General features: G+C 50.8%; 1 protein-coding gene across 4 annotated transcripts; it reads right to left on the bottom strand.

Moving 5' to 3' along the window:
- Positions 1-126: 126 nt before the first annotated feature.
- LOC113032733 (sodium bicarbonate cotransporter 3-like) lies at positions 127-21438 on the bottom strand. 4 transcript variants are annotated; one of them, XM_026185802.1, is made up of 27 exons: positions 21111-21438; positions 16690-16771; positions 15348-15488; positions 15132-15270; positions 14587-14747; positions 13988-14176; positions 12047-12388; positions 9624-9739; positions 8283-8330; positions 7470-7627; positions 7307-7394; positions 6634-6780; positions 6456-6559; positions 6134-6308; positions 5919-6052; positions 4765-5010; positions 4510-4615; positions 4223-4384; positions 3903-4016; positions 3361-3522; positions 3019-3270; positions 2871-2939; positions 2613-2786; positions 2407-2535; positions 2234-2325; positions 2051-2158; positions 127-687 (listed from the first exon to the last, which is right to left on the bottom strand). In XM_026185802.1, the coding sequence occupies exons 1-27, from the start codon at positions 21165-21167 to the stop codon at positions 606-608; spliced, it is 3777 nt and encodes a 1258-aa protein (XP_026041587.1). In that variant the 5' UTR covers positions 21168-21438; the 3' UTR covers positions 127-605. The 4 variants fall into 4 exon arrangements, with proteins under 4 accessions (XP_026041587.1, XP_026041588.1, XP_026041589.1 ...); XM_026185803.1 differs by lacking the exon at positions 12047-12388 and having other exon boundaries at positions 2051-2155; positions 8283-8333; positions 21111-21434; XM_026185804.1 differs by lacking the exon at positions 12047-12388 and having other exon boundaries at positions 21111-21434.
- Between the last annotated feature and the right edge of the window lie 6514 nt (positions 21439-27952).

Here is a 27952-nt window from a genome sequence, read left to right as displayed (position 1 = left end):
CACGCGCACACGCACACGCGCGCACGCACACACACACGCACGCACACACGCGCGCACGCACACACACACACGCGCGCACGCACACGCGCGCGCACGCACACACGCGCACACACGCGCACACACACACACGCACACACACGCACGCACACACGCGCACACGCACACACGCACACACCCTAAATCAGCATGATGGGTTAAATTAAAACGTGTCGGCGCTTCGCCCGTTTCACGAACACTGAAACAAAAGTTCAAACCATGAAATTAAAATTTCTGACGACATCCGTCCGGAGACTCAGGCGGCTGTTTTTTTTCCTCCTTTCTTTTTCAGTTTGACGCTTCGGCAGCCAATCACAGGCCGCCCGAGTTAAAAACACAAAAACGGCAGCAGAAGAAACCTGAGGAAGCCGTTTCCAGAAGTGGAGTCTCATGTTTCACCTTAAAACGATGAGAAAATAAAACGTTCGCCTCGTCCGAGACAACGCAGAGTCAGAAGTACGGCACGCTCAGGTGAAGCCCGATTGGTCCCCCCGCGACCTTTCGCCTCCCTCAGAGCACGCGGAGGAGCTGCAGCGCCCCCGCCTCACCCTCCTGCCCCGGGCGGTGGATCATAGCGACGTCTCGGCGTTCACGACTCTTTGCCCGTCCTCGTTCTCCACGTTTATCCGGACGCTCGGCAGCTTGTCGTGGCTGAAAGAGAACAGAAACTTTACTGGCACCAGAGTCAGACACGTCTTACAGACACGTTAAATTACTTCCACTTCCTGTAGTTTGGGGCTGTTCTGAGATCTGATTGTGCTCACAGCACAGGTGTGGCAGCAGCAGGTGGAGTGACGTCTCTGAGGTTTGGTTTGTGGCTCTGGGAGGAAGCTCGTCTCCGCTGTTCTGACCGAGCTGTCAGCGACTCGTTTTCATGTGTTTGAAGTTTATAATGAAAACTAAAAATAATCTGACATAAAGACCCTGAACGTGAAAATTAACAAAAAGTGGAAAACAGAAATCTTTGTCTACGTGGAAAAAAAAATCATCTTCATGGAAACAGAGAGCAGGGACATGAATAAGCCGTGTTTATCGTGTCTAAAACATCCAGCCTGAAAACATCACAATTGCATTTTTTTTCTTACTCCACATCGTCCAGCCCTCCACAGCACAGACACGCCTGCCAGCGCTCACTTTTAATGGTTACAGGACTGCTGTTTATGTCTGACGTCATCAGTCGTGTCCGGGTCCAGAGTCAAACAACACAGAGCTAAAAACTGTCTAAATTCTTTCATCTTTACTAAAATGATCAGCGTTGCTGCTTTACCAGGTGTAACAATTACGTTTAACATCCATGAAAACAGGATTTATTAAATTTAAAGGAGTTACAAGTTAACAGGAAGTTAGGTCGCTAGCTTCCACCTAAACATGATATAGCAAAACTTTGTTCTGACTGAGAGATTTCTGAAACAATCCAAACGTACAGCTCTGCTGTCACTTCCAGCATAAATGAAGACAGAAAACTAAACAGCAGTGACGTTTGTAGGGTTACTGAAGTTGGGCTAGCTGCTATATAACGATATGCTACGTGATTGCTAGCGACACAGCTATGTTAGCATAAACACAGTGAAGCTGGAGGATGAACGTTAACTTTTTTCCACTTGATAAAAGTTAACGTGAAGGTTCCTCATGGTTAGAGACAAATGCAATCGCATGGCAGGATGCTGTAAACGGACCAAACTTCAGTCAGGAGAACAACTGAGATAATCCATCCACAATACGAGGTTAGTCATTAATGTACTGCTGCTGGGCTGGAGTTACATCGTGAGGTTTCAAATCTGAGCTTTAAAATGAAGAGCGATAATAAAGCGAGAGAGGCCGACAGTGATCACTGTTTTTAGGGGCTTGTTCAGATTAAATACATACAAAACATTCAAACATGTTAAAAACACAACAGCCTTATTAAACGCAGAAGCAGGGTTCATACGTCATCACTTAAGGACATAAACACAGTGCAGAGAGAGCCAATCACAGAGCATCGCAGGTGATGTCGCTGGTGGTGAGGCAGGCGTACCTGAAGGTGCGCCTCAGAGCTTTGCTGCTGTCGGAGTTTTTGGAAACAGACTTCCAGATGCCGCTTTTGGCCATTTCATCAGAGATGTTCACCTCTGACGGGTCGCTGCTGAGTCAAACACACACACGTTAGCCTCTGCTGCAGAGTGCGCGCAGCCGTCAGCGTGCCTGAGTTCAGACCCACCGCTTTTTCAGGTTTTTGATGGGGAAATTGAGGACTTCTCCTCTGTCGTACGGCAGCTCCTCCTCCACCTCCTCCAGCATCCGCCGAGCGTCCTGGACACACACACACACACACACGGTTGAGCCAATGAGGACACAGAAGCAGGGTCACGTGCACACACCAGCGCCCTTCACCTCCTTCTCCTTCTTCTTGTCGTCCTCCTTCTTCTTCTTGCTCTCAGGGATCAGGTCGTCCAGCCAGCTCAGCTCTCTCTTGGTGAAGCAGAAATCCAGAAGCTTCCGGATGAAAACCAGAGCGAGAACCTGCAGAACGCAGCAGGAGGTGAGTCCCCGCGTTACCAAGGAAACAAGGAGATGCAGTGTCTCTCAGTGCGTCTCACCATCATGGGGAAAATGACGGCGGCGGGCGAGGCTTTGATGGCCCACAGCGCGATGAGGCAGGACAGCTGCACCACGGTGAAGACGTGCACCTTCCACAGCGGCACGTAGCGCAGGTAGATCAGGTCGGGCTGGTGTTTGGCCGGCATGCCGAACAGTTTGATGCGGTCAAAGAGCTGTGGGACAGACAGACGCACGAGAGGTCAGACCAGCTTTAACGCCGCCATCGGCCGGACGGACGCTCGGACGCAGAGACGTACCTGGATGCCTTTGAGCGAGGACACGCCCATGTAGAGGAACACGCCGTACAGGACGGGCATCGGGATGAACTGTAAAAGCAAAGAAGCGATCTGTGAAGGGAGCGAGGGAGCGAGGCGTGAACGCAGCACGCACCGTCTGACGACTCACCTTCAGGACGGAGGTCATGAACACGGAGCAGCCCATCAGGAAGAAGATCATGAAGCCGGTCACGCGCTGCTCTCTGATGCCGAGGAACTTGGGCTGCTCGCCGGGCGCCGCGCACTCCGACTCCAGCTTCAGGCTGTTGACGTGGGAGATTGAGAGCACCGTCGCCGCCACGAACCACGGCAGGCCCATGATGGAGCACACGCCCAGCATCACCGCCACCACCAGCAGGTCCAGATGATAGCCACACCCTTTCTGCAGCCCGCACACACACAAACACACACAGTGAGGTAAAGGTCGTCACCCCGCGGGGACGACGGCACGCGGCTTCACGTCAGTTCTGACCTTCAGCTTGTTTTCCTTCCTGTTGATGATGACGGCGGTGATCTGCTGGTCCATGAAGATGAGGATGGTGCAGAGCAGCGCGGGGACGGCGGCGGCCAGCAGCGTCCACCACGGGTTCGGGCCCAGCGGGGAAATCAGCCACCCCCGATTTTCAGACGTGGGCTGAAAGCAGCGCGAGACCGTTTCTACGGTAACCTCTGAGTGAGCATCGTGTCAGCAGGTGTGAGCCGACGGCGCCCACACGCTTGATGATTTTACACTTTTTGTATCATTAAATATGTTACATGTTACCACTTAATGTTTTCAAATGATCCGAACTGTGAAAGATGAAGAACGAATCCAAAGTTGAGACCTAAATGAGAACCGAACCCAGTGAACGACCTCTGACCTGTTATCACAGCGAGCTGCCGAGGGCCCTCGCTCAGTCTAAACCTCCCCCCAACATCCATCACTGAAGCTGGATTACATTATTACTGGAATAAAGGGCAAATGGCGCCCCCGCAGGCCGTTTGGACCTGCGCATGCTGAGAGGCGAGCGTTACCTTGAAGCGGTCGGGCACGTTGAGTTTGGGTGAAGGAACTCCCACCAGATAATCCACCAGCACCATGATCATGATGGTGAGGAAGACGGCGAAGTCGCTGATGGTCGATCGAACCTGCGGGCGGGAAACAGCATCGATATTTTCTTATCGAACGGTAAAGCGCGACGTCTCAGACCTCCAGCTCTGCACAAATATTAAACCGAGTGGTGATGTTTTCCTGTGGATCCAATAAATCCTTTATCTTCATCACACGTGAGAAACATTAAAGAGGACCGAGTCTGCGAGCACTCCATCGGCTCCTCTCTCAGGGTGTCACTGACCTTGGTGGGGAAGTAGCTCTTAGTCTTGAACTGCTTGAGGAAGGAGGAGAGGAAGAAGGTGGTGAAGAAGAGGATGATGGACCAGAAGAGGACGTCGGGGACGTAGGGACCGCTGTGGCTGCACGCCGGGCCGACCAGCTCCCCCATGAGTGCCTTGCACGTCTGTGGGGAGAGGGAAGCGTCAGCCGCAGTTCCTCTGATGACCAGCAGAGGCTGCTGCTCGTTTGTTCTGACTGAAAGGCGCTGCTGACGGCAGCGTCAGACAGAAAACAAAGTTTATTTCTTACCTTCGAGCTCAGCTGATCCCAGGGGATGTTTTCTGGGGTCACGTTCTTTTTGCTCCACACACCCAGGACTTCGGCCGAGGCGTTGGCGGGTGGAGCACACTGACATCTGAAACAGAGCAGCAGCGCTCACGTCAACTCGGAGCTAAATGACCACTTCACCCTCTTAGCTCCAACCGTGGGAGCACCGGCCCGGGATTCTGGCCCCGAGCAGATTCCAGCTGAAACGACCACGGTGACGTCGGACAGTCGCCTCACCTGTAGAAGGTCAGGTTGTCCAGCTGGTTGTGCATGTTGATGGGGTAGAGCTCCCCGAGGCGGACCAGCTTCTCCAGCGCCTCGTAGATGAAGATGATGCAGATGAGCGCGGCGAAGGCCTCCTCTGTGAAGCGGGTGATGTAGCAGACCAGAGAGCTGGCGTCCGTGGCGACCAGCAGCAGGCACAGGAAGGCGGTCCAGAGTCCGATGCTGGTCCTCAGGTGCAGGTAGGACAGATGGTACTGACTGAGGATGGGAAGGAAAGGAGGTCAAAGGTCAGCCGAGGGCACTTCTCTAGGCTCGCTCTCTCTAACCCAGCAGACATCCCTGCAATAACTGATGTCACACCTCCTGAGCGCCGCTTTGTTTGAAGCTCTCCTGACCTCTACGTGACCCCGACAAACGCCCTATAGCATCGACACGTGATCCCAAACCCTACAGCGGCTCCGCGACACGTCACTTCCTCCTGAAGCCATAGAGACTTCTAAAGACGGCAGAGACGTCGTTGCTTTGTTTATCCTCCGGATCAGCTTTTTCAATCTCGCCACGAAGCAGGAAGGTTTCAGACTGAAACACTGAGGTGAAGCTCGATTAACAGACGGTTTGTGACTGCTGCAGTTTAAACGCTTCCTGTTCTGGCTCACCTTTAAACAGCTTCTCTGCTCTCCGTGACAAACATGGATGATGTAATCCAGATGAAAATGGAGCAGGTTAAAAAAAACGAGGCTTTTATGCAACTGTTACAAAACATCTTTGTGCATCACAAAAAGCTTTTTTTAATCCACCAAAAAAATTATACAACAACATGAAACAGCTGAGAGCACCGAAGCACAACGTTCCCACAGCTGCTCCAAAAATCCCTCAGATCACGTTAATCTGTGACGCTGAGATTAAGCGAGTGACCCGCTGCCAGCTCGCAGCTCCGTGCACAGCACTGGATGCGCCTGCAGGGGGAGCCGCAGCGTTGCAAACACAGAGGAGACAAACCCAAAGGCACAAGGACGGAAATAAAACACGAAAAACCTTAAAAACAAACGCAAACGCATTTTTTCTCTCTGCTCAGCAGCCCGCTGTGATGTCATCACAACCTGAACAGCCAATGGGAGCAAAGCTTTCATGCAAACCTGTCTGGCCGCTCTTGGGTCACGACTCACCTGCAGAACTTGAAGAGGATCTTCTCAAAGACCAGAACCGGGCCCGTGCTGCCCAGGATGGTGAGAGGCTGCCCGGCGAACAGAGAGTAGGCCACGCCCGTCAGAGACGCGCCAAACAGCGACTCAATGGCACTCTATCAGAGAGAGAGAGAGAGGGGAGTAACACCCGGATGCACCAATCAGGGCCCAGGATGAGCTCACACAGGGGTTCTTACTATGCTCCCTTTGGTGGCCTCCCCGAGCAGACCTCCGAAGGTGATGACGGGCGACATGCAGGCGCAGTACAGGAAGAGGATGGAGGCCAGGCACTGCAGGCTCACGGCGTCTCTGATGTCGCTCCAGTAGAACGGCGCCTTCCTCCGAACGTCGTTCACCAAACCGCCAAAAATCCTGTGGGACACACGAGGGATTCCCCGTCATTCCCAACACACAGCGAGCCAGGACTCGGCAGCGGAATAATCCCACGTTCAACACGTTTCCTGTTTTAATTTGAAAATCTCCTCGCAGTATTTATTAATATTGCTGAGCTTCACTCACCTCCCCGTCCTCTGCAGCTCTGGTCCCGCGTGATGCTCCGCCTCCTTGCCCATCTCAGAGCTGTGGGCGGAGCCATTGGGGAAGGACGCTATCTTTCTCTTCTCCTGCGGAGACAGACGGGGGCGGGGACGTCACTTCTGAGAGATCAGAGCTGGCGTGGCGGGTTCGGATCTTTTACCTGAGACGGGACGCTCTTCGGGGGCTCGATGCGGATGCTGGGGTCCCATTCTCCCGGCGGCAGCACGGTGACCTGATCCAGGAACTCGTCGATCCCCGACAGCAGGTCGTTGCGGTCCCTCGCCTTGTACGCCACGTCGTGGAAAACCTGCAGCAGAGCCGCCACACGTCAACAACTTTTTGTCTGCGCTTCAAACGAGATTACGCCTCCTGAAGCTTTTTCACGAGCACGCCGTCACACTGACACGTCTGTGTCTGCAGAGGCGGGAACAACGTCAGCAGCAACCACAGACACACAACAGGTAAACACAGCCGGCTGAAACGCAGCGCGGTGAGCCTTCATCGTCCCACACGGCCTCTAAACACCATCATCAGCTGCAGACCTGCAGCTCTCCGTCACGCTGCACGCTCAGTGCAAACAAGCGTGTGATGATCAGCGTGCTCCAGCTGACCTCGCTGCTTCTACAGACACGCGCCGTCACTGAGCCGTTCACCTTTAAACTATCAGGACGCGAGGAGGCGACCAAACCGGGTGACCATGGAGACTTCCTGCCTGAGTCTGCTGCCAGTCTGGGCGTAGTTTAACCCCAAACACACACACAGGCTCACTCTGGGCTTCAGACGCCATCCTTACATCTATTCCTGTAATGTCTGTGTGTGAAAGCGTCGCTCACCTCGTCTGTCATCAGTGTGGCGATGGAGCGCCCGATCTCGTGGTACTGCGGACCTTTTCCAAACGGACCGAGCAGCAGGAAGAGAAACCTGCAGGGACAGGAAGTCTGTCAGCAGAGGAAACGCACGGAACGGCGTGCCGAGGGCGGCTCGGTCGCGGCTTACCTGGTGGGCACCGGGACTTCGGTGAGGCCGGTCAGCAGCACGGCGGGGCAGAGCCGGACGAAGGCGATGATGGGCCGCTCCAGGAAGTCCACTTCACCCACCAGGACGTTGGAGGCCTCGGCTCCGTGAGGAATCTTCTTCATGAAGTTCATGTCCACCTGAGACAGACACACACACACACACACACACACACACACAGTGTTCGTTTTATTTTGTAGTTCCTCGTTGGTTTCACTTCCTGGTCTAGGACCTCTGTGATCCTCGCTGCAGGCTGCCTGAGCCACAGCAGTGGATCAGCTGCCTGCAGCTCATTTTTACACCTGACAGACAGGAAGCAGCTGAATGCACAGACTTCACCTTTGACCTCCACGGGAAACATCATGAGGTGAAGCAAAGATGTGGAAAAAAAAAAGCTCAAAGTTTCACATCAACGACTGAAACATGAAAACTGCTTTTACACGTTTAACTGTGAGATGAGACCTGCAGTGAGCCTGGAGGAGGAGGAGGGTGGAGGAGGAGGAGGGGCAGATGGAGGAGGAGGAGGAGGAGGAGGGGCAGATGGAGGAGGAGGGTGGAGGAGGAGGAGGAGGGGCAGATGGAGGAGTGAATAGATCCATGAGTTTGTCATGGATCTGAGTTCCTGTGTAAATAAAGTTCAATTGAATAAATCAATAAAAACATTTTTCCATCCAACACTAAAACAGCTGATGGTCACAGAACGCCACAGACAGCCAATCACAGAGCACCACCACGATGAGTCACAGCACAGGCTACACTGATTGGCCGAGGGCCGGCGACTGACATGCGACTTACTGCGGGCTTCCTGCTGGCCGCTGGCAGCAAACAAACGCAGTCGCAGTCCTGCTGGGAAACACAACACAGCTTCTGATTGGCTCGTTCGGGGACTCGCCGTCACGTGACCGAAAGCTCAGGTTCTGTTTGCACCTGGAGGCAGGTGTGGCTGCACAGCTGGATGCTCACTGGATGGTTTTAAGACCAAAGTCTTTGGAGTTTGAGCTCCATCGTCCAATAGCGTCACAGACTGAAGCAGGAAGTGGAATTCATCTCTGTGTTGTGGATTTTCTGCTGTGACGGACCAAGTCTCCTGATTTCATCCTTAATGTAAGCAGATACCCGATGACCTGCTGAACCACGGACGCAACGATCCGATGCTTGGATCGGACATCAGGCTGATCCCAACGCAGAGTCTGATCTACTTGATTCAGATCTGCGCAGAGTTGATCAAATCTGCATTCGATTTACACTTTCGTCTCCAACACTTTGCAAAAGCAAACGGATGTTCTACTGTGCAGGAACGCTTCGTGCTGCCTTTCAGCGCATTACTGTGCACGTTAATCTGCGACGATGTCGTTGTGTTCGTTCGCGGCGTGGAGGAAGCAGGTGGCAGGTTCCTCCACCCACAGCTTCTCTTTCATGTGTGAAAGTCAAACATAAACCACTGAATTAAAGCGACCCGTCCATGAGGTCACTCGGGACCATCACAGCTTTAATTCTGCAGGTTATGCCTACGACTCGAGGAGTGGAGGCTCGGTGACAGTCAGTTTAGACTCCGCCACATTGGCAGGTTACTGTGGGAACCTGCCCTGAGCTGCGAGGCCACCGTGTAACCTGCATTTAGTTCTGACGTAGCGCCAGCCTCAGATTTCCGGGTGTCGGAGCTAAAAACGTGTTTTTAACCCTTCAGAAGTTTCATGTGGTCATTTCCTGTGCAGCTCTGTGCACTTAAAGGGCCGGACCTCTGAAGACGCTCACCGTCTGAAGGTAAACATCTCTGATTGGGTCAGAGACTCACAGACTGAACGTTTCATCCATCTCGGTGCTTCTGACATTTATTAGTTTTAAACATTAGTGCATCTGTCGCAGTGCGTCTGATAGGCGGAGCAGCGTCAGGGTGGAGCCTCCTACACCCACCAGCCCACAGCTCAGGGATGTTTCAGTCCCATCTGAACACCAGCTGATGTGTGAGGCTTCATGTAGCTGGCAGGGGTCAGAGGTCACAGTGGTGCAGCTCTGACCTCTCATCATTAAAGCATCTCTCACCTCCCTGAAGCTCCAAACATTGGAAAGCTGCAGGGAGCAGCAGCCGACCTATAAACCACCCAACCTGCGTGTGAGGCGGAGCCCCGCGTTTACCTTGCTGAAGTCCACCGTGCTGTTCTCCCGGCTGCCGCTGCCGCCGTTGCCGCGACTCTCGGCGTTTTTGTTGTCGTCGAGGTTTCCAGGGGCCGACTGAGGCGACGCCAGCAGACCTGCAGAGCCACAAAGACCACAGAGTCACACGCAACATCTGCAGCAGCTGTCTGCAAACACACAGCCGTGTTACTGACACACGTGACATCACCGCCTCCTGACCCGCGGAGTTCAGTCTCAGAATGCGATTCCTGCTCGCTCACGCTGAAGCCGAGCGCGGTGCGGGCAGTGACGCGGTTTCCTCGGTTACATCATTGTTAGTCGGTGCGCAGCACGCCTGTGGTCACAGAGCGCCGCGCAGCAGAGTCTCGGCTCCACGAACGCGGTCAGCACAAATCAGCTTCACGTCAGCTTTTCACGCTTCAGCACCTGAACAGAGTGATGAGTCGGTGGTCAGGTGATCGAGCGTCAGCGAGTTTTGATTCTTTCACGGATCATTAATGAACAGGAAGTGCCGGGAGTCACTCGAGCGTCCAGAGTTCTCTGCCGCAGAAACACCGCGACGCAGCAGAGAAAACAAGCCGACCTGCTGGGATGCATTTTAATAAATCATCCACTTGCCCCTGGACCTGCATGCCTCTGCCCCCTCCAGCCTGTGTTGACTGTCTGCGGGACGTTAAAGCCTGGCTGTGGCATAATGTTCGCACCCCAAATGAAAATAAAACAGAAATGACAGCTTTAGAGGCGACAGCCCTCTGGGCCAGCCGGCCCTCTCGCACTGTCAGGAACACTGGAGTATGTTTGGATAGCTCCCTCAAATTAGAGAAGCACTAGTTTCTATCAGTAGGGCGGCTCGATTATGGCAAAAATGATCATCACTGACATTGAGATCTCGATTATTTGACAATATTTATTTAATAACAATGTGTTGAATAATGACTTTTAAAAAATAATATAAAATAGTGCAAATGTTTGCAATATAAAAATAAATGAAAAATATAAACATCTGTGTTTCGTGAACTTTGCAGTGTTGCTCTGTGGTGCAGCTACACCGTAGCAAAGTTTACACACTGTGTCCACTTGATCCACGTCTGACTGAACCTGTAATGTTTCCACACCACTGAAGGTTTTTACCTCTTTTCAACCAGCGGCCGTCACTCTCCTCTCCAAATAACTTCTGCTGAGCTTCCCTCTTAATTGTTGTGACGCGTGTTCGAAACGCAGAGAGGTGCGCTCGATTTGCCACACGGAGCAGCGCGAGAGTAAAGCACGAGGGAGGGGCTAATAATCGGCTCAGTCATCTTTAATAATCGTTGAAAGCCCAGATCGTAATGAGATTAAAATTCGATTAACTGAGCAGCCCTAGCATCAGCTACACCAAAGTGCCAAAGCAAAGCGCCACGTCCCACTGAAAGACTTTTCCCCGCTCTCAGCACTTCTGGACTGGCCTCCCACTCTCTCCTTCAGCAGTCGCTTCAAAATGCTGCTGCGCGCCTCTGAACCGGCATCAGAAGGTACGATCACATCACTGCAGTCCCAGCTAGCTTACACTGGCTCCCCGTTAAATACGGGATTGATTTTAATTTCTCTTGCACACTTTTAAAATTTGAAATAACCTGGCGCCTAGCTACCTAACTGATCTCCTCCACTCGTACAACGCCAGGAGAGCACTAAGATCGAGCTGCTGATCGATGGTCTTCTAAGATGTGCTATAGCAATAAACTTTCATTTGACCGCGCTTCTGACGGCGACACAGACGGTGAACAAGTTTACAATACAAGGAAACATGTAGTTTTTGGTGGGTTTTGTTTTTTTGTGTAGTAAGACCACAAAAGTTCAGACGTCCTGATTTCCAGATCTTTAATGTTTCATAAAGGAGGGAAATGGACTCAGATCGGACCCGAGCCGCCTGTCAGAGCGAGGGAAACAAACAGGAAACAAACATGCAGACTCTAAGTCGCTGCAGCTAACAGCTAACAGCCTGCTAATGACAGGCAGCCGCCTGATTCCTTTCTGATTGGCTGAAAACAACATCTGAGGCGCTTCACGTGTGACCAGAGGCCGGTTTGTTAACTCCAGCAGAGGCTAAAGGAGACCGAGGATCCAGAGGACGCTGCCGTTCAACCTTCACCTGTTAAAAAAGTTTGTTAACAGAAAAACTCGAACGAGACTGGATGTGAACACAAACCCAGGCTCGGACAGGCGGCTGTACGACACTGCAGGTCCAACATTCACGCAGCTCAGTCTCCAACAGACGGACGGCAGCAAAATAAACCAAAAACATGCAAAATAACCCCGCCCCCAAATAAGCTGCCAGTCTGCCAACATTCGTCCAATCATCCGCCTCCAGCTTCATCAGCACGTTAGCGGGCATGCTTCAGTGTCAGAGCGTGGAAACGGCCGGAGGAAAGCCGTGCCGTATTTGCCTGTTTGGGGAACCACGTCGTCTTCATCTCCCAGGTGGAACACCTCCTCCTCCTCCTCTTCTGGGGGGTGCACCACCACCTTGGGGAGCCCCACGGGAGCAGAGGAGCGGCGTGGAGAGCCACCGGGGACGGGAAGGGCGAGTCCGTGAGGCTGGCTGGGTTCGGAGAGGTGACGGCCGTAACGATACAGAGAGAGGTCGGTCTGTGACGAGGAGGCGGAGCCGGGGAGGAGGTGCCCGAACGGGCCTGGGGTCCTCGCAGAGGGGGGTAGGGTGGAGAGGTCGAAGGAGCCCATGGAGCAACGACGGAGGAGAGAGAGACGAGAGGAGGACAGACCCTCCCCTGAGGAGGAAGAGGAGGAGAAAGATCATGATGATGAAGAAGGAAACACCAAGCCAGCGTGCATGGATCAGTGAGTTAGGACGCACGTCACACCAACATCGGCCTTCTAAAGCTAAACCTTCCTCCACCAGTCACGAAGCTCCGCCTTTTCTTTACGCCTACCATCAAATCCAAGACATCTGGATCGGTCCGGGACCAATTCAATTCAGTTTGATTTACACAGCAGCAAAACCTCAGGGCGCGTTTTATTAGAACCAAGTCCTGCTAGTCCTGAACGAGCCACAGCAGCTTCATGCAGAGCGGTCTGTGCCGGTTCTCGGTTGTCCCGGTCGTCCGAAGTGCTCAAGCGGAGGGCAGCCGGACGACTTCTGGGTTCTGGACGATGTTTCGCCTCCATCTGAGGGCGTCTCAGGTATCGCACCTGTACAGGGGTGGTCACTTTGTAGGCGGTAGGACATTTGGGCGTCGCTGCCTCACCCTCCCATCGTGTCAGTTGGACACAGAAGTCGTCCGGCTGCCTCCGGACCCGAGGGACAGTCACCAAGCTAGGATGAACCTGGCGCTTTCAGCCTGTTTGAAAAGTTTAAGAAGCAAACACTTTCTGTCTTTTAGTTACAGTCTTTGTTCAGGTAAAGGCAGCAGGAGGGCCACCCTCGCTCTAACTACCCGTCTGCAGTGAACACGCCAATTACTGAATGTTTACTCCATCACATGCAGGAAGAGCTGCTGTAACTGGGCATCAGCCCACTCAGTCCACTGTGGTGGAGAGCAGAGGAAACACACCGAGCCGGGAGCGTCGTGCTGGAGGCGATGACCTCGTGAAGCTGATTACAGCTGCAGTCAAAGTCTGACCCTGAGCTCTGCTCTGATGTCTTCAGCTTTATAAACTGTAGGAAAGAGTCAATCTGAAGAAAAGCTCCTGAACGAACGAGCAAACGGTAAAAGCTGCAGCTGATCGGTCACGTAGGTCACACGCACGTCAGACGGCTCAGCGCCTGCAGACGGCGTTCGGCCCGAGCAGCATTAAAACATTCCTCTCTCACAAACAGGATCCAGGAGTGCGGATATGAAAACGCCGACTTCGCTCATGCTGTTAGCTGGTTATTAGCTCAGCGAGTCAGCGGGTCCGGCTAGGTCAGGGAGTCCCGGTCAATAATAAACAGGGTGAGGTCACAGCAGCTCAGGTACGGGCAGGTGAGAAACCAACCGGAGCCATCACTCATCACAATCACTCAAAAACCACGGCAACGGCACCATGCAGCAATACGAGACCCGTCGTCTTGTCACCCCTTTACCTCGACCAATCAGGACGGACAGACTCTACATTCTGCCCGACAACAGAGACAAAGAACTATGAACTATGAAAGAAAACAGTGCATTACTTAGTAAAGAACTCGTAAACCTACCGCCACGCTGGTTTGCAGCGTGCCGCCGACCCGCTGAGGTCATTTAGACCCCCCCGGTTTTTAAACAGTGCAGAACTAAACCCTGCAGAGCCCGAGCAGTGCCAGAGGTCAGGAGGGGTCAACCTGAACTGGCCTCCTGCAGCTCGTCTCCTGACCTGCAGGTGCGAGGATGACAAGAGCGCTGCGGTCTCACCGTTGCGTTCCAGTAAGTTTGGCTCCGAGTATTTCTTGCCTATGTCGGCAAAGGATCGGACCAGCGGGATGCGGTTGCTCAGCTTCTTCTCATTCTGATGGTGGTGGCGCCTCAGCATGGCCTCCCTCACCTTCTCCTGCGCGCCCTCCTCCAGCTGACCGGACGCCAGCATGCTGTCAATCACCATGTCTGCGAGGAAGGAGGACAAGAGGTCAGCTGATGGACACAAACGCACTGCAGGTTTATGTTCTGAGGAGGAAATGAAAGGCGTGCAGCAGAATCATTTATCAAACGCCTTCGCAGCAGCCTTTCACTTCCTCTTCTCTCTGAAACAAGACGTCAGAACTCGCCCTGAATACCAACTTTCTAGAGATTGGCTGATGCCTGGAAGCCTGCTGAGGGGCAGCTTATACCAGCAGGAGGAAACCAGAGAGCTGCGCTTTCATCGTGGCGCTCTTCGTCTCCAGCAGCTGATCCAAACTAGATTTAGAGCTCAAGTGTGGTTTTAGCACGTTCCGACCTCCTCTAGATTTAAACACAAAGGTCGTTTTTGGAGCAGCGTATCGAGTGATGGGACGAGTTCCCGACGGCGCTCTGACCTGCGATCTCCTCGATGGAGCCGGCTCTCATGTCGAGCAGCACGGTGCCGTTCAGGATGCAGGAGCGCAGCTCGAACAGGCTGTGCAGTGACAGCGTCGCCACGTAGGGTTTGCTCCAGCGCTCGCCGCCGTCCTCAACGTCCTCCTCAAACTTCAGCCACCTGAACAAACACACACACAGCCGAGTGTTGACATTTGAAGAACGCCAGGCATCTGATTCGTGCTAATGCTATAATGCTACACTAATGTGGGCTGATCCACTTTGCTCTGCTGAGTAAATAAGTTAATCTGAAGGTTTCCAAACCACACGACTCGGCCCGCCTTCATCGGTTTCCTCTCAAATCCAGTGAGGCTCGTCTTCCTCGTCCTCACAGCGCTCTGCAGAGTCTGGATTAGAGAGGAAACCTCTTTAACCCGAGTCAGAAACGCTGAACAAACCAGGCCTCGCCCCTGCACGGCGGGAGGATCGCTCCTCACAGCTCTGCAGCGTTATTGGAAAGATTAACGTCTGAACGCAAAGCAGAGAAAGAGCATAAGCGCCCTGCCTGGCCGTCTCCTTCCACTCCTGCATGTCTCCGTCTTTGAAGGCGAGCTCATCCAGCTCGGTGAACAGGTCGTGGGGGATGTGCTCCTCGTCGTCGTCCTCGGTGCCGAGGATGAACTGGACCCTCTGAGACGGCGTGTCTGCGGGGACACAAACGCTTCAGCACGCCGCCGTCCTACAGCTGGCCCGTGTTTGTTTATCCTCGTTCAAACCTGACCGTATGACGGCGACTCTCGCCCGTCCTCCCGATCCGAGCGCTCTCTGCGCTTCCTGTGATGTCGATGTCCGCGGTGACGGTGTCTTCTCCGGCTCTGGCGGCCCAGCGGAACGTGCACGCCAACGTACACCGCCCTGTGACCTGACGGAGAGAAGCAGAGGGGTCACATGAGTTTGTTCTACACCTCCAGTGATAACAGAACGCTGGAAACAAACACGTGAGGGAAACACTGAAGGCGCTGCTAACACGGGAGGCGTGCTGCACAGCTCGCACTGCACGCTCCGTTTCTCCTTACCTCAGTAACGTTCATCGGATTTTCTCTGGCTGCGTGTCGACCTCTCACTCAGTTGTTTGTTTAAAACAGGACTGTAATAAACTAGTAATAACATGGAAACAACCTACAGCGTCTAACGAGATGTGAACTGAAGCTCCGTTTGAGTTAAAGATGCTTCTTGTAATTACCGTGACCTCACTATTCGTGTTTCCCTGCAGGGCCTTTCAGAGGTTTCCGGGAGGCTCGGGACTCAAACTGCACGGTTGTTGGAAATCGTTTGATTTGATGCCGTTTTTGGCAAATTGTGCACAAAAATAATTATTTTTGTTTTTTCCTGCAGTTTATAAAAATTGCTGCATCTCAAAAATGAAACTAAGAAGACAAAATCCATTTCCTGCGGTTTGAAACTATTTCATGCAACGTTTTGCATTTACAGTTTTGAGGGATTCACCTCTGAAATATCTGTAAAAAAACAGTTTCTGTAGTTAATTGCACCGTTTTGCAGTTCACGTAGCTTCTGTGGACTTCATGCACACACATGATGAAACTCTGGGATATAACGGTTGCACTGATGGCACTACGGCAGGTACAAACATACAGAGAAGCTGGGCTTCAAAGGGTTAACGACTTAGCTGAAAATGACAGGAGCTGCAGCACAAGCACCACACGGGGGTTCGTACGTGCCTTAGTTCCTCTTTCTGAACACGCCACCTCACAATAAGAGCTGAGGTCACGTGAGTCACACTCCATGTTTGGCGTGTACACGTCACGAGATTTCATTTCCACTTTTTCTGCAGAAATGACGTCGACACACTGCAGACTGTTTACGGCTGTTTCCAAGTTTGACATAATTCTTTCTGAAATATTTTAAATCATCATTTTCTCGAGCCTCAGGCTGTGTGTGTGTGTGTGTGTGTGTGTGTGTGTGTGTGTGTGTGTGTGTGTGTGTGTGTGTGTGTGTGTGTGTGTGTGTGTGTGTGTAAATGCGGGCTGAGTCATTTTGTTACTGTGTGTTTGACTGTAAACACACACTGAGGCACCTTTGTGTGTGTCGGTGTATAAACTCACTCTCCAGTTCCTCTTTCTCAAAGTTGGTGTAAAGGGTGGAGCTGGTCTTGCCCTGGTCCAGCACGGCCTCCTCATCGTTCCCCTGCAGAACACACACAGACCCACAGGTGACCTGAGAGTGGGTTTAAACGAGTGTTTATCAAACTCATTTTCCAACTCTGTGTAAACACGGTCGCGTCTGCCTCAAAACAACGGCGAGGCTTTGGAGACAGACCGCGAGTGACGTGAGGACGGCTGCTGAGGTCACGGCGTGTTAGTTGGCACCGGGAGGCCGGCAGAGTCATCGCAATCACAGCGTCTGCAGCTTTAAACACCGACACGCCTCCACCAAAATCGGCTGCAGATTACGCCTCGCCACTCAAATCAATCACCAAACAATGTCACAGTGAACGGGCAGGAAGTTATTGTCAGCCAAGGAGTCTGGCTCCGCCCACAGCTGATGGGAATGCGTGACTAACTGTACAACAGGAAGTGGAGCAACAGCTGGACATCAGTAGGGTGAGATGGAGACAAACACAAAACAAAAAAAACCAGGAAAGAAGAGGACGCGTACCCGCATACGCTAAACTGAGTGTGCTCCACTAACCATAATGACCTATGTCAACCGCCCCGAGAGAGAGACACACACACAAGTTTGATGTTGGTGTGTCAAACAGGAAGTGCAGCTCCACACTGGCTGCTTTTTAACAACCAGCTGTCTGTTTGCAGAGCAGCACATCACACACACGCGCACACACACACACACGCGCGCACACACGCACGCACACGCACGCACGCACACACACACGCATAAAAGCGGCAGCTGCTTGAGTTCGACCTCTTTGGAAAACGTTCCCGCTCAGCAGCATCTCTCCGTCTGCACGTCGGAGCTCCTGACACTCACCCCGAGCTGATCTCAGGTATACGAGCTCCGCTGAGCCGTCTGTGTGAGGTTGGGCTCATTTTGGCCTCCCAACAATCATTCCTGCTGCAAAGCTCGCACTTCTGTCTCACGCTGCCTTTGGCAGAAAGCTTAAACTCGCCCTTCAGTTCAGCTTGTTCATCCCAATAATGATGAAGAATCTCTGAAGCGAGCACGTGCTCGCAGAGCGAGCCAGGAGACCGAAGGAAACCCTGCAGGTGACCTTCCCCACAGCTCACGACCCGGCAGAGTCCTCACCACGGCGGGTCGATGCACGCCCGCATCACTGTGGATCTGTTACATCACTCATCGACACAGAGACCTTCCTCTGTTTAATGAACCGACCCAGAGACACTCAGACCGCAGACGCTTCAAAACACCGCCGAGTTCTGTCAGTGATTAAACGTCACTAGCGAACGATCACACGGTTTGACAGTTAGCCCCGCCCCTCCTCATCACGTCTGAGAACAGCGAAGCTGCGCCTCTGTAGTTTCACAGACAGGTCTGGGCACGCTGCAGACTCCTAGAATAAAGTTGAAGATCGTTTGTCTCTCATGTGCCTGCATTTGTGTGTGCGTGGAGACACAGCTGAGTCATGAAAAAAAAGAAGGAAGATGAAGAAGATGAAGCTGAGCTGGTGAGAGGCCCCGAGAGTTTCTACAGACAGGACGAGCCAGCAGGTGCGAGGTAGCGAGTCAGCTGACCTCTGCCCATTTACGTCAGCTGCAGTCTCTCATGTGTTTGCTCTGATGGGTGGATGCTAACGTCCTGCCTCTCACTGACCTGCTGTCACTGTGAGGCCGGCAAGTGACAACAAAGATGGCCGCTCTCCAACGGTTTATCGTTTAAACTCGGAGCGAACGCTTCAGATCCCTAAGAGTGCTCCATCACAGCCGTGCCATTACTGTACAGATATGATCGTACAGCATATGATGCTCATGATATCGTTGCAGCTATAGCAACAACACACATCGACATTCAGAAACACAACAAGCCCGAACATGTCTGAGAGTAAGAGCCAGGTGTCGTCACTTTGGGCTGAGAAACAGAGGACGAGTTACTGATAACAGGAAGACCAACGTCGTCGCAGGTGTGACATCTCATGTCAGGACCAGTGTTACTATGGTTACTGCTCAAGGGTTAGCTGTTTAGTTACATTGTTACTTTAAATTTCCCGGGAAAACAACAATTTGGTTACTTTAGTGGTTACGTCGGAGCTCTGCTGTCAGTGGATACGACGCGGCAGCGCTGTCAGGGGCGCGGCAGCGCTGTCAGGGACGCGGCAGCGCTGTCAGGGACGCGGCAGTGCTGTCAGGGGCGCACCGATCCTGCCTGCTGGAGCAGGACGTTGCCAAAAACATTCAGCCATAAAAATCATCAGCAGGCTTTCTTAGATGTCATGCTGATACCTCTACATCACAGGGATGAACTTAGACGTCAGTAAAATGTTTGTGTTTATTTATAGTAAGAGCTGGACGCCCCGCAGGAACAGATCTGAGGCGCTGACAGACCCAAACATACGAGGAGGAGGAGCCTCCCAAGCCTGATGTGGTGAAAGCGTACACGCCTGCAGCTCTCGGTCCAAATAAGCTGCAAGTGCCTGAGAGCAGAGCGACAGATCCATCCGGTTCAGCAGGGTGTGTGTGTGCGCGCACACACACACACACACACACACACAGGTTCCTTTTTCCTGTCATTACAAACACTGTTAGCGCACGCTGCCAATGCCACATCGGCCCACAGGAAGCGCACACACGTGGACTCTTCTTCTCTTTCACAACATCTGAGAAGCTACGAAACTCTCAGAGCTGCTTCTGGGAAGTGAACCGAGGGGGGGGGGTGTCAGGTGTGTTCATTTACAGGCTCGGCTGCAAAGTTGACCTCAGCTGACAAATATACACTCGCCGGCCACATTATTAGTTACACTATACTCGTGCTCCTCAGAGACTGGTCCACGTCGATATGACATCATCGCACAGCTGTTGCAACATCCATCAGCTGGCCTGATCAGAGTTTGGTGAAGTTGTGTGTTATCCTACTGGAAGCAGCCAATCAGAAGACGCTGGTCCGCAAGTTTAAATGATGCTCCGTTTGTATCGTGGGGCTCACCGCGACCCACCACGCCACCGGCCTGCACCACTGATGCTGTGGTTGTACGTACAAGTGTTGTATAAGAGCCGGTTCAGTTACCGTGGTGATGTACAACATCCGAACATCACAGCACAAAGATTCAGACCAGGAGAGCTTCAAGTCACCTTTATCACTTTGAACTTCAGCAGGTCGGCTTGTGCTGCCTTGTGATTGGCCAATTAGAAATTTGCGTTAAAGAACAGTTCAACCGCTGTACCTAATAAACTGTCCTGTGTGTAAGAGTGAAAGGACTTTCTACTAATTTACACTAAACTTAAAGGAAGGAAAAGACGAGGCTCCCTTCTTTCCTCACCGAGCACACACACTGAAAACAAAGCCGCCGCTTCCAGCTGCAGCGTCCAGACTCAAACTAAACTCGATCGCCCGGCCCTCGGTGGAAATCAGCACTGCAGAGACCTGGAGGAGACGGCCAGGTCTGACCTTCTGACCTCAGAGATGAACTCTGGATCCTGGACACCGGAGCGGAGCCAATACACAAACTTTCACTTCAAGGCTTGTAAAAATATAAATCGTCCCCGAAGGATCGAGAACATCGCTCACACTTCAAGATCGGCTTTCAGCTTTAGAGAGCGAGGCAGTACGAAACATCCAGCGCGTCATTCCCCACGAGCATGACCTCTTACCTTTGACTGCGTCACTTCTGTGTGGGGCTTCACGTGCGCAGCAGCCACGAGGGGTCAGAGTTACAAACCGACATGTGGTAACCTCAGCTGGGTCCATCATTGCAGTCTGACTGCACTTGTGCGCCTCACACAAAGACGGGGAAACATTACGAGAGCCGGCGCTTACGCAGCTTTTCTTCTGTTCTGTAGCTCAGCTACACGGCGAGAGACGCCCACGTCACCAGACGAGGGCGAGATCAGGAGAGATCTGCTTCCTGAGGATGGATCCTGTCCACCGACGGCTCGAGCTGAAGGTGAGCCGGTACCTGTGAGCGTATACCGTGCAAAACAGATGTGGCCAGATGTTGCAACGCAGCAGACACCCGCCGCTCTCGAGGTGCACCTGTGGCTGCGTTTAGATGCAGAGCAGTCGGCCGGTCGCCGATGCAGCGGCCGGTGGACTCTAAACATCAGAGCGGAGTCTGGGCTACGATCGACACTGCGTGTGTGCAGAGGCAGGATGTTGCCATTTGTGTTGTCGCTGTTGCACACACGCTTTCAGCTCTTTTCCTGTTAAACTCATTTCCTTCAACGCTGCGCGACCAACAGACACATGGAAACCACTAACGCTCGTCACCTTTGCTCAGAGCTCAGTCACAACCACGAACAGCCGACCAAAGGAGAAGCTGCCCGACTATCAACATCAGAAACCCACTTTTCAATCTGATGACGTGAAACAGAAACTGCTTCTATAAGCAGATACATACCAGAGACATGGCCCGGGCCACCCTCTGACTGGCAATGTCTCCCCAGAAGTCTCCCATAGCTGCTCAGTCCAAAAACACAGACTCCTCAGGGTCAAAGAAATCCTGCCACACGAGAGAAAAACTGTGGTGGAAGTGTCCCACAGAGCTGTGAAAATCAAATCCACCAGGTCTGTACGTCTGCAGCTCGAACACAGCGTGGATGTGCGAGTGTCCCCGGGACAGTAAGTGAATCCAGACAGCGAGCTGCCAGCAGAGCCTCGGATACGATTCAAGTATTTATAGCAGAGCTGTTGCTTCACTGAGCGAGCAGCCAGCCTGGAAGTCTGCAAACACAGCAAGAAAAAAAAAAAAAAACACTGAAAAAAAGGAGGCGGGGCATCTGCTGACAGAGGCGTCATCCACATTTCTGAGCAGGAAAAAAAGGCAAACAGAGCGAGAGCAAACTGAAACTGCTGACCTGAAACCGGCCTCAGCCGCCCCGTTTTCCACCCCGACACGTCCGTACCCGCAGTGTTTACCTTCCAGGTCAGAGGTCACACACACGAGACTCCTTTATAGTCACAGATGTTCAAATCAACATGAAATGAACCAAATAAGATGATTACGCCTCTAATGATTCACCTCCTGTACTTACTGCTGTACGCTTACTGACGCCTGTAATTACGTTTTACTTCTTTAAAGTTGCCACTTCCCATTTTTTATTTCCATATTATTTTATTGTCTAGCGCATTTATTTCCTTATGTATTTATGATTTGTTTATTTAATGAATTTACATGACAAGTCGTTATGTTACAAACTCCTCATAGTTGAAACAACCGCCTCAGGTCACTGCTGTGAAGCTGCACAAATAACAAACCTATTCAATTCAATACATCGTTACTGAAAAGATAAACACATATACATCCCCATTTATTCAATTATATAAAGAGGTGCAAGTTGAAACTAGTTCTTGTTAGTTTAGGCAGTTTGTCACAAAGTCCACAGTGCAGGCTGTTGGCTGCTGCCAGTCACAATGCAAACTTTAAGCCTTTAAGCAGGCGAGTTAGAAAATACAGGGACAAGCTGGGAATCGTCCACAGCATTGCGGCCTTTCCGGTGTGGCGGATAAATACAACAACCGAGACAAACACTGTGGGGTTTTGTAAATATAATAATAAACGCAAATTTGCTGTGTGATTGTGTAACTTTATTAGCAGCGTCCTCCGCTCAGCCCCTTAATGCTCTCAGGTCGCTATGGCAACACATAAATATTTCTTTCAAAATAAGACGCACAACTACAACACGGGAGAGACCCAGGGAGACCGAGCACACGATTAAAACCCTGAAAACCATAAAATTTCACGACCGAGTCTCAACTCTCACGGCCCGGACCATGACCCGGGGGTTGGGGACAGCTGATCCACAGAGACCCAACAGTTGGTATCAGGCTGTACACATGTTTAACGTGGGGCCTGAGCCCGCTGGAGCCCCTGCTGGATGCTGGGGGAAGTGCAGGGTGTGGTGTTTCTGACAAAACTCTGATTTACTGTCTCAGCCTAATGCTCAGAGTCTCGTTCGGTCCAGCATTTCTCCCTCTGTCGTCCCAGTTTTTGGGCTCCACCAGTCCACTGTCTGTGTGAGGAAGCTTTTCAAATGAGTTCCTCTCAAACTAAAAGCAGCTGCCTGTAGGGCAGAGACGACATGCATGGGAGGAAACCCTCTGTGGCGAGACGAGCCGTGGGGTCAGCTGACGATCCTTTACTGACCTTAAAAGACGAGCGTGAGCTGCTGAGAGGAGCACGGCAGCAGGGAAGCTGGTCACTGCGTTTAAGGCCGAGAAGTGAGGAAGTCAGGAAAGTCTGTTTCCATTTCACATGTGGAGTTTCTCTGCTCTGGTCACGTGGCCGAGTCGGCCACTTGTGGTTGTCAGAGGCCAGATGAGTGCATTGTGGAGGAAATGTAAAAGCTCCTTGGTCATGTGTTGATGTGTTCATGCAGCAGCTTGTTCTCGGTTCTCATTAGAATTCCTGAGCTGAGTGGAAAAGAACTGGTGTGGCCTCAGAGGCACGTACGCAGTATCGCTCCATTTATTGTTTTCAGATGCAAAACTCCAGGCTGAATGCCGTCCCGGTGGTGAAACGGGACGCTGTCCATGCTGAGAAACACGAGACGGCTTCATTTACTCTTTCCAGCGCTGCCGATTCTCCCTGCGAGCAAATCGAATTTACCCACCCCGACTCTCCCACAGGGACTCCCAGGTCAGGAGAATCGGCTTCCTGCATCACCGAGATTAAAAAGCAACCGTAGAGCGAGGTCAAAGGTCGGAAGACAACAGGAGGAACGGCAAACGGTCCCATGGGACTCGGATTACTTAAGGAGAGACGAGCTGCGCTGGCACAAAGGAACAGAGCAGGTCAGGTGGTTCAAATCTGCCCTTAAGGCCCCACAGCAGCGGCGCTGAGCAGCATGTGGAAATACACATACATGTACGTGCTACAAACACCCACATGAAGAACGGTGGCAGATATTTGTCCTTCAAACTGGGACCATGACTTTTTGGGGTCTTAAACTGGGACTTTGTTCAATCGGAGCTGCAGTTCCTCTGACGTCCACCTGAGGCGCCGTCACAAAGAGCAGGTTTAAGCGCTTTTATTTAAACAGGCTTTCTGCTGATTTTATTGAATCATTATTTACTTACGTTAAAAAAATACCTGTTTATTTTATTATGTCTTATTGTATCTTTATATTGGAGATCATGACATTTAATGTTCTTGTATCAGTTTTGGTTTCTACAGCTGATAACGGCCAGCCGCCGCTTCCTGGCTGCTAAGAACCCGTCATTAACCAAGCAGCAGGATGAAAAATAATACGGCAAAAGTATGAAAGAAGGGAACATGGAGCGAATGTTCTTTTATGCATGAAAACATTTAAGTTTGAAGCTCAAGCTCCACAACCTGCTGCAGGCTTCAGCTATGATTCCAGCAAAGAGAGAAAGAAAGAGGAAGTGCAACAGGGAGGAAGAATGTTTTTGGAAATCTTTGCAATGAAAATATAATGAGACACACACACACACACACACACACACACACACCTCCCCTGAGACCAGAGAGAGTCTGTGCTGATGCTGCCATATTAGGAGAACCAGCAGGGAGGAAAAACATCTGGACTGCAGCAGCATTTACTAAACACATCAGCAACTGTGGGAAAATTCACACCACACACACACACACACACACACACAGTGTACCTTGTGTTTAAACTGTGTGCTGATGCCCCACCGCAGCTTTCTGATTGGCTAATTTCACAGCTAGTGAGTCTATTATTGACCGTGGTCTGGGCTCACCCAGTGTGTGTGTGTGTGTGTGTGTGTGTGTGTGTGTGTGTGTGTGTGTGTGTGTGTGTGGCTGCCAAAGGAGGCTGATTTAGACAGAAAGTACTCTGAAAGGGAAGTACTCCGTTCAGATCAAAGTACTTGAGAGGGCCAATCAGAAAGCAGCAGCATGACATCACTCACATTAGGAAGCCCAGAGTTTAGCATTATTGCCAGAAGTGCCATATTTGGAAACAGAGGGGGGAGGGGCAAGCTATCAGCTAATGCTAATTAGCATCCACAGACAAGATAACGGCCGATTAGAGCTCAGTAAAAATAAATCAAGTAGAATTTCACCAGAACTGAAGCGTGTTAGCACAGCGACCTCATAGCAGCCATTTCATTGGTCACATTAGGTCAATAAAGGCTCCAACAGCACAAACCTGGTCCACAGGTGCAGTCCAAAGTTAGCCGAAGTGAAGCCAAGCAGCCAGCTAGCAGCTACAGCCACCTGTGTCAGCATCCACCTGTCAGTCAAAAAGGCCACGCCCCTAACAATACAAACTACAAGCCTTAATACGTATTTGACCTTGTTTTTAATGAGGGGGGCTTTAAGAGGGTAAAACTGATGATGCTGGCGTTCCTCACGCCAAGCCTGCAACTGATAAAACGTCCTGAGTGAAGAGCTCGCACAGATTTGTGAAGGCTAAAATGATGGTTTGAACCTTGTTGTTTGGTGCAACAGCAGGTATTCAGTTACCAGGATGCGGAGACGATCCTGAATACAAGGCTTTGTTCCCCAAAGATCAAATGCTTCCCATTCACATTCAAACTTGTGGCCACCGATGCATCGTTGCACGCGACTGCTGACGTCAGCACGCGACTGCTGACGTCAGCACGCGACTGCTGACGTCAGCACGCAGCGGTTCGCTCTGTTAACTTTCAGACACCATCAGGCGCCATGGCAGAACAAAGCCTCAGTGAGTCCGAGGAGGAGGAGTGGCCCCCGCAGTGCGGAAATGTGACATGATTGTGTTATGGCGGCATGTGTGTCTGCCTGTGAGGGATGGCCAAGGCTGGACCTCCATTCTTCTGTTTCAATGTGGCTTCTATAACAGGAAGTCAGAAAGAAACAGACGAACGTGACGCTCGACCGTGATGTGGGAATAATGAGAATAACGAGTTCCCAGCTGGGATCGTTCCTGCAAACGCCTCCTCAGAGTCAGGACAGCAGATCGCAGCTTCACAGCTCACTGAGCTCAGCCAGACGCTGCCCCCTGCTGGTGGGTTTGTGCAGATAAATACGATTGTTGAATCGCTTTATGACATCATGATGCATCGTTTTCATCTCCTTCGACCATCTAAGACAACGGTGTGATCACCTGATGTCTGGAAAACGCCGCTCACTCTTATTTTGAAGGTTCAGTCGCTGCCTTCCTGTTATAGTGATTATAGTTTATTTCTCTCTTTCGTTTTGACCTTTGGTTTTTAAGTCAGTTTAGTCTCCGGGGTGGATTCTCTTGTTTCAGTCCTTACAGCCAGGCTGCTGCAGCGCAGTGTTCAGTTTGAGTTTCCTGTGAGCTGCAGGGGGCGCTCTAGCTAGAACATGACAAGGGTGGAGAACTGATAGGCAGGGTTTTAATAGTTTTGCAATTTTCTCTAGTTTTTATTTTTATTTAGTTTTGACTTCAGATTTTCAATTTTATATCAGTTTTAATTAGTTTTTACCAGTTGTTTGCTAGTTTAGCTTACCTTCTCATGGTAAGCTAGGTTAGCCTTCTGGTGTGAGCTTTTCAAGTGCACTTTAAGGTTTGTGGGATTTTTTCCCTTTAGAAATGTCCCTCATAATTTGTCTCTTTCCACTACAAGACACTTGCTTTATCCAAAACACAGTCATATTCAAAGTAATCCCAAATTGGACTCTGGCGCTTTCTCCCGACTTTTCCTGACATGATTCTGCGCGTGGGCGGAGCAGCAACACAGACGACTCGACTAACGTGCTGCCACCTGCTGGCACAATGAGACACAGCAAGAAAAAAATCTGGAAACTAAACTTCATTTTCACCCTCGACTATTGTAGGACACGCACACATCAATGAAACTAAACACATTTTTGCTATAAATTCAGTTAATTTTAGTTAGTTTTGTGAGCACTCATTACAGTTTTAGTTAGTTTTCCTTTTTTGTTTTTATTTTTATTTCCGTTAACGAAAATGTTTTTTCACTTCTAGTTTTCGTTATTTCGTTAGTTTTTGTTAACGATAATAACCTTGCTGATAGGCGGAGCTCATGAGAGGAGCAGGTGAGGCAGCTGATCCATGCACCGCTGTTAAACACCGGGGAAACTATATTTAACCCTTTAAAGCCGGTCGGACCAGCACGCTCCGTTTTGCGTAACTATTTTTAAATCCCGGTAGCTCTGCAACCACGTGAGCTAGCGCAATCATTTGTTTTGCATATGAAACCGGAGGAGTTGTACTTACATCTGATGCCATCAGCTTGTCCTCGGTCACAGTTTCCTTCCACATGTAGCTTTGCAAAAACTGCATCAAAGCACTTGCAGCAACAAAAACATAATATTCCAGAAACACGCTTTGTGATCTGATCAGCTGTTTGTAACACTTCCTACATCCATCAGCGAACTATCGCATGTCCGCCATGACCTGCCCGAAACCGGAAGTGATGTCATTTTGCAGAAATGTAGTTTTTTACCATCGTGGCCTTATGAGCCTATACTGGTGTTTTTAAAAGTTATGTTTGACTTTATGACTTTCTGTGTCATTTCTGGGATGCTGAGGACTCATATTGCACTGCTGGAAATAGTTTATTTTGATGCATATGCTGTTATTTTTGCAAATTTGCACTATAATATTTATTTTCGTTTTTCCTGCAGTGTATAAAAATTGGTGTATTTCAAAAATAAAACTATGAAGACACGTAAAATAAATTTCCTGTGGTGGGAAACTAGTTTGTGCAACTTTTTTGTATTTACAGTTTTGAGGGACAAGCCTCTAAAATTTCTGTAACTAGAAATATATGTTAAAAAAACGATTTTCAATATTTTTGTAGTTTATTGCACTTTTTTGCATTTTATGTAATTACTATGCACTTAATGAAGACATATTATTAAAATTTAGGCTGTAATGGTTGTATTGATGTATAGCAACTTGAAATGCTCCAAAAATGTCTCCACAGCATGTAAAAATATAACATAAACTCTGGTGGACTTGGTTCTATGGTCGGTCTTAAAGGGTTAAGATACATGCATGTACAAATTCCAGAATTGTTTAGCAAAGAAGTAAAGAGGTAGCATCATGTTTTAGTTGTTTTAGCTGGTGTAGTTACAGCTGAACGTGTTGAGGAATGAAATGCGACACATCTGCTGCTCCCACATCTCCAAAGCTTTAAACTCACCCTCGCTCCCGGCCTGAGGAGGCAGCGCGTCTCACAGTGAAACGATCAGAAATGCGAGCAGGAAAACACGCCCACGTGGAGGCAAATCAGCAGCAGCTTCCTCCTACACGACCCGGCTCGAGGCCACACGGACGCCGT

The sequence above is a fragment of the Astatotilapia calliptera genome, chromosome 11, assembly GCF_900246225.1.
Source record: "Astatotilapia calliptera chromosome 11, fAstCal1.2, whole genome shotgun sequence".
In the NCBI taxonomy this organism is placed as follows: Eukaryota; Metazoa; Chordata; class Actinopteri; order Cichliformes; family Cichlidae; genus Astatotilapia; species Astatotilapia calliptera.
This window is presented reverse-complemented; position numbering and strand designations above follow the sequence as displayed.

Bases quoted from the DNA above. Each gene is read 5' to 3' on its own strand.
- LOC113032733 (XM_026185802.1), bottom strand. From the start codon at position 21,167: ATGGGAGACTTCTGGGGAGACATTGCCAGTCAGAGGGTGGCCCGGGCC. The intron at 7,628-8,282 runs GTAAGTCGCATG...TGTCTGTCTCAG, and splicing joins CGGCCAGCAGGAAGCCCGCA to GTGGACATGAACTTCATGAA. The intron at 2,940-3,018 runs GTGAGTCGTCAG...TTGCTTTTACAG, and splicing joins TCATGACCTCCGTCCTGAAG to TTCATCCCGATGCCCGTCCT.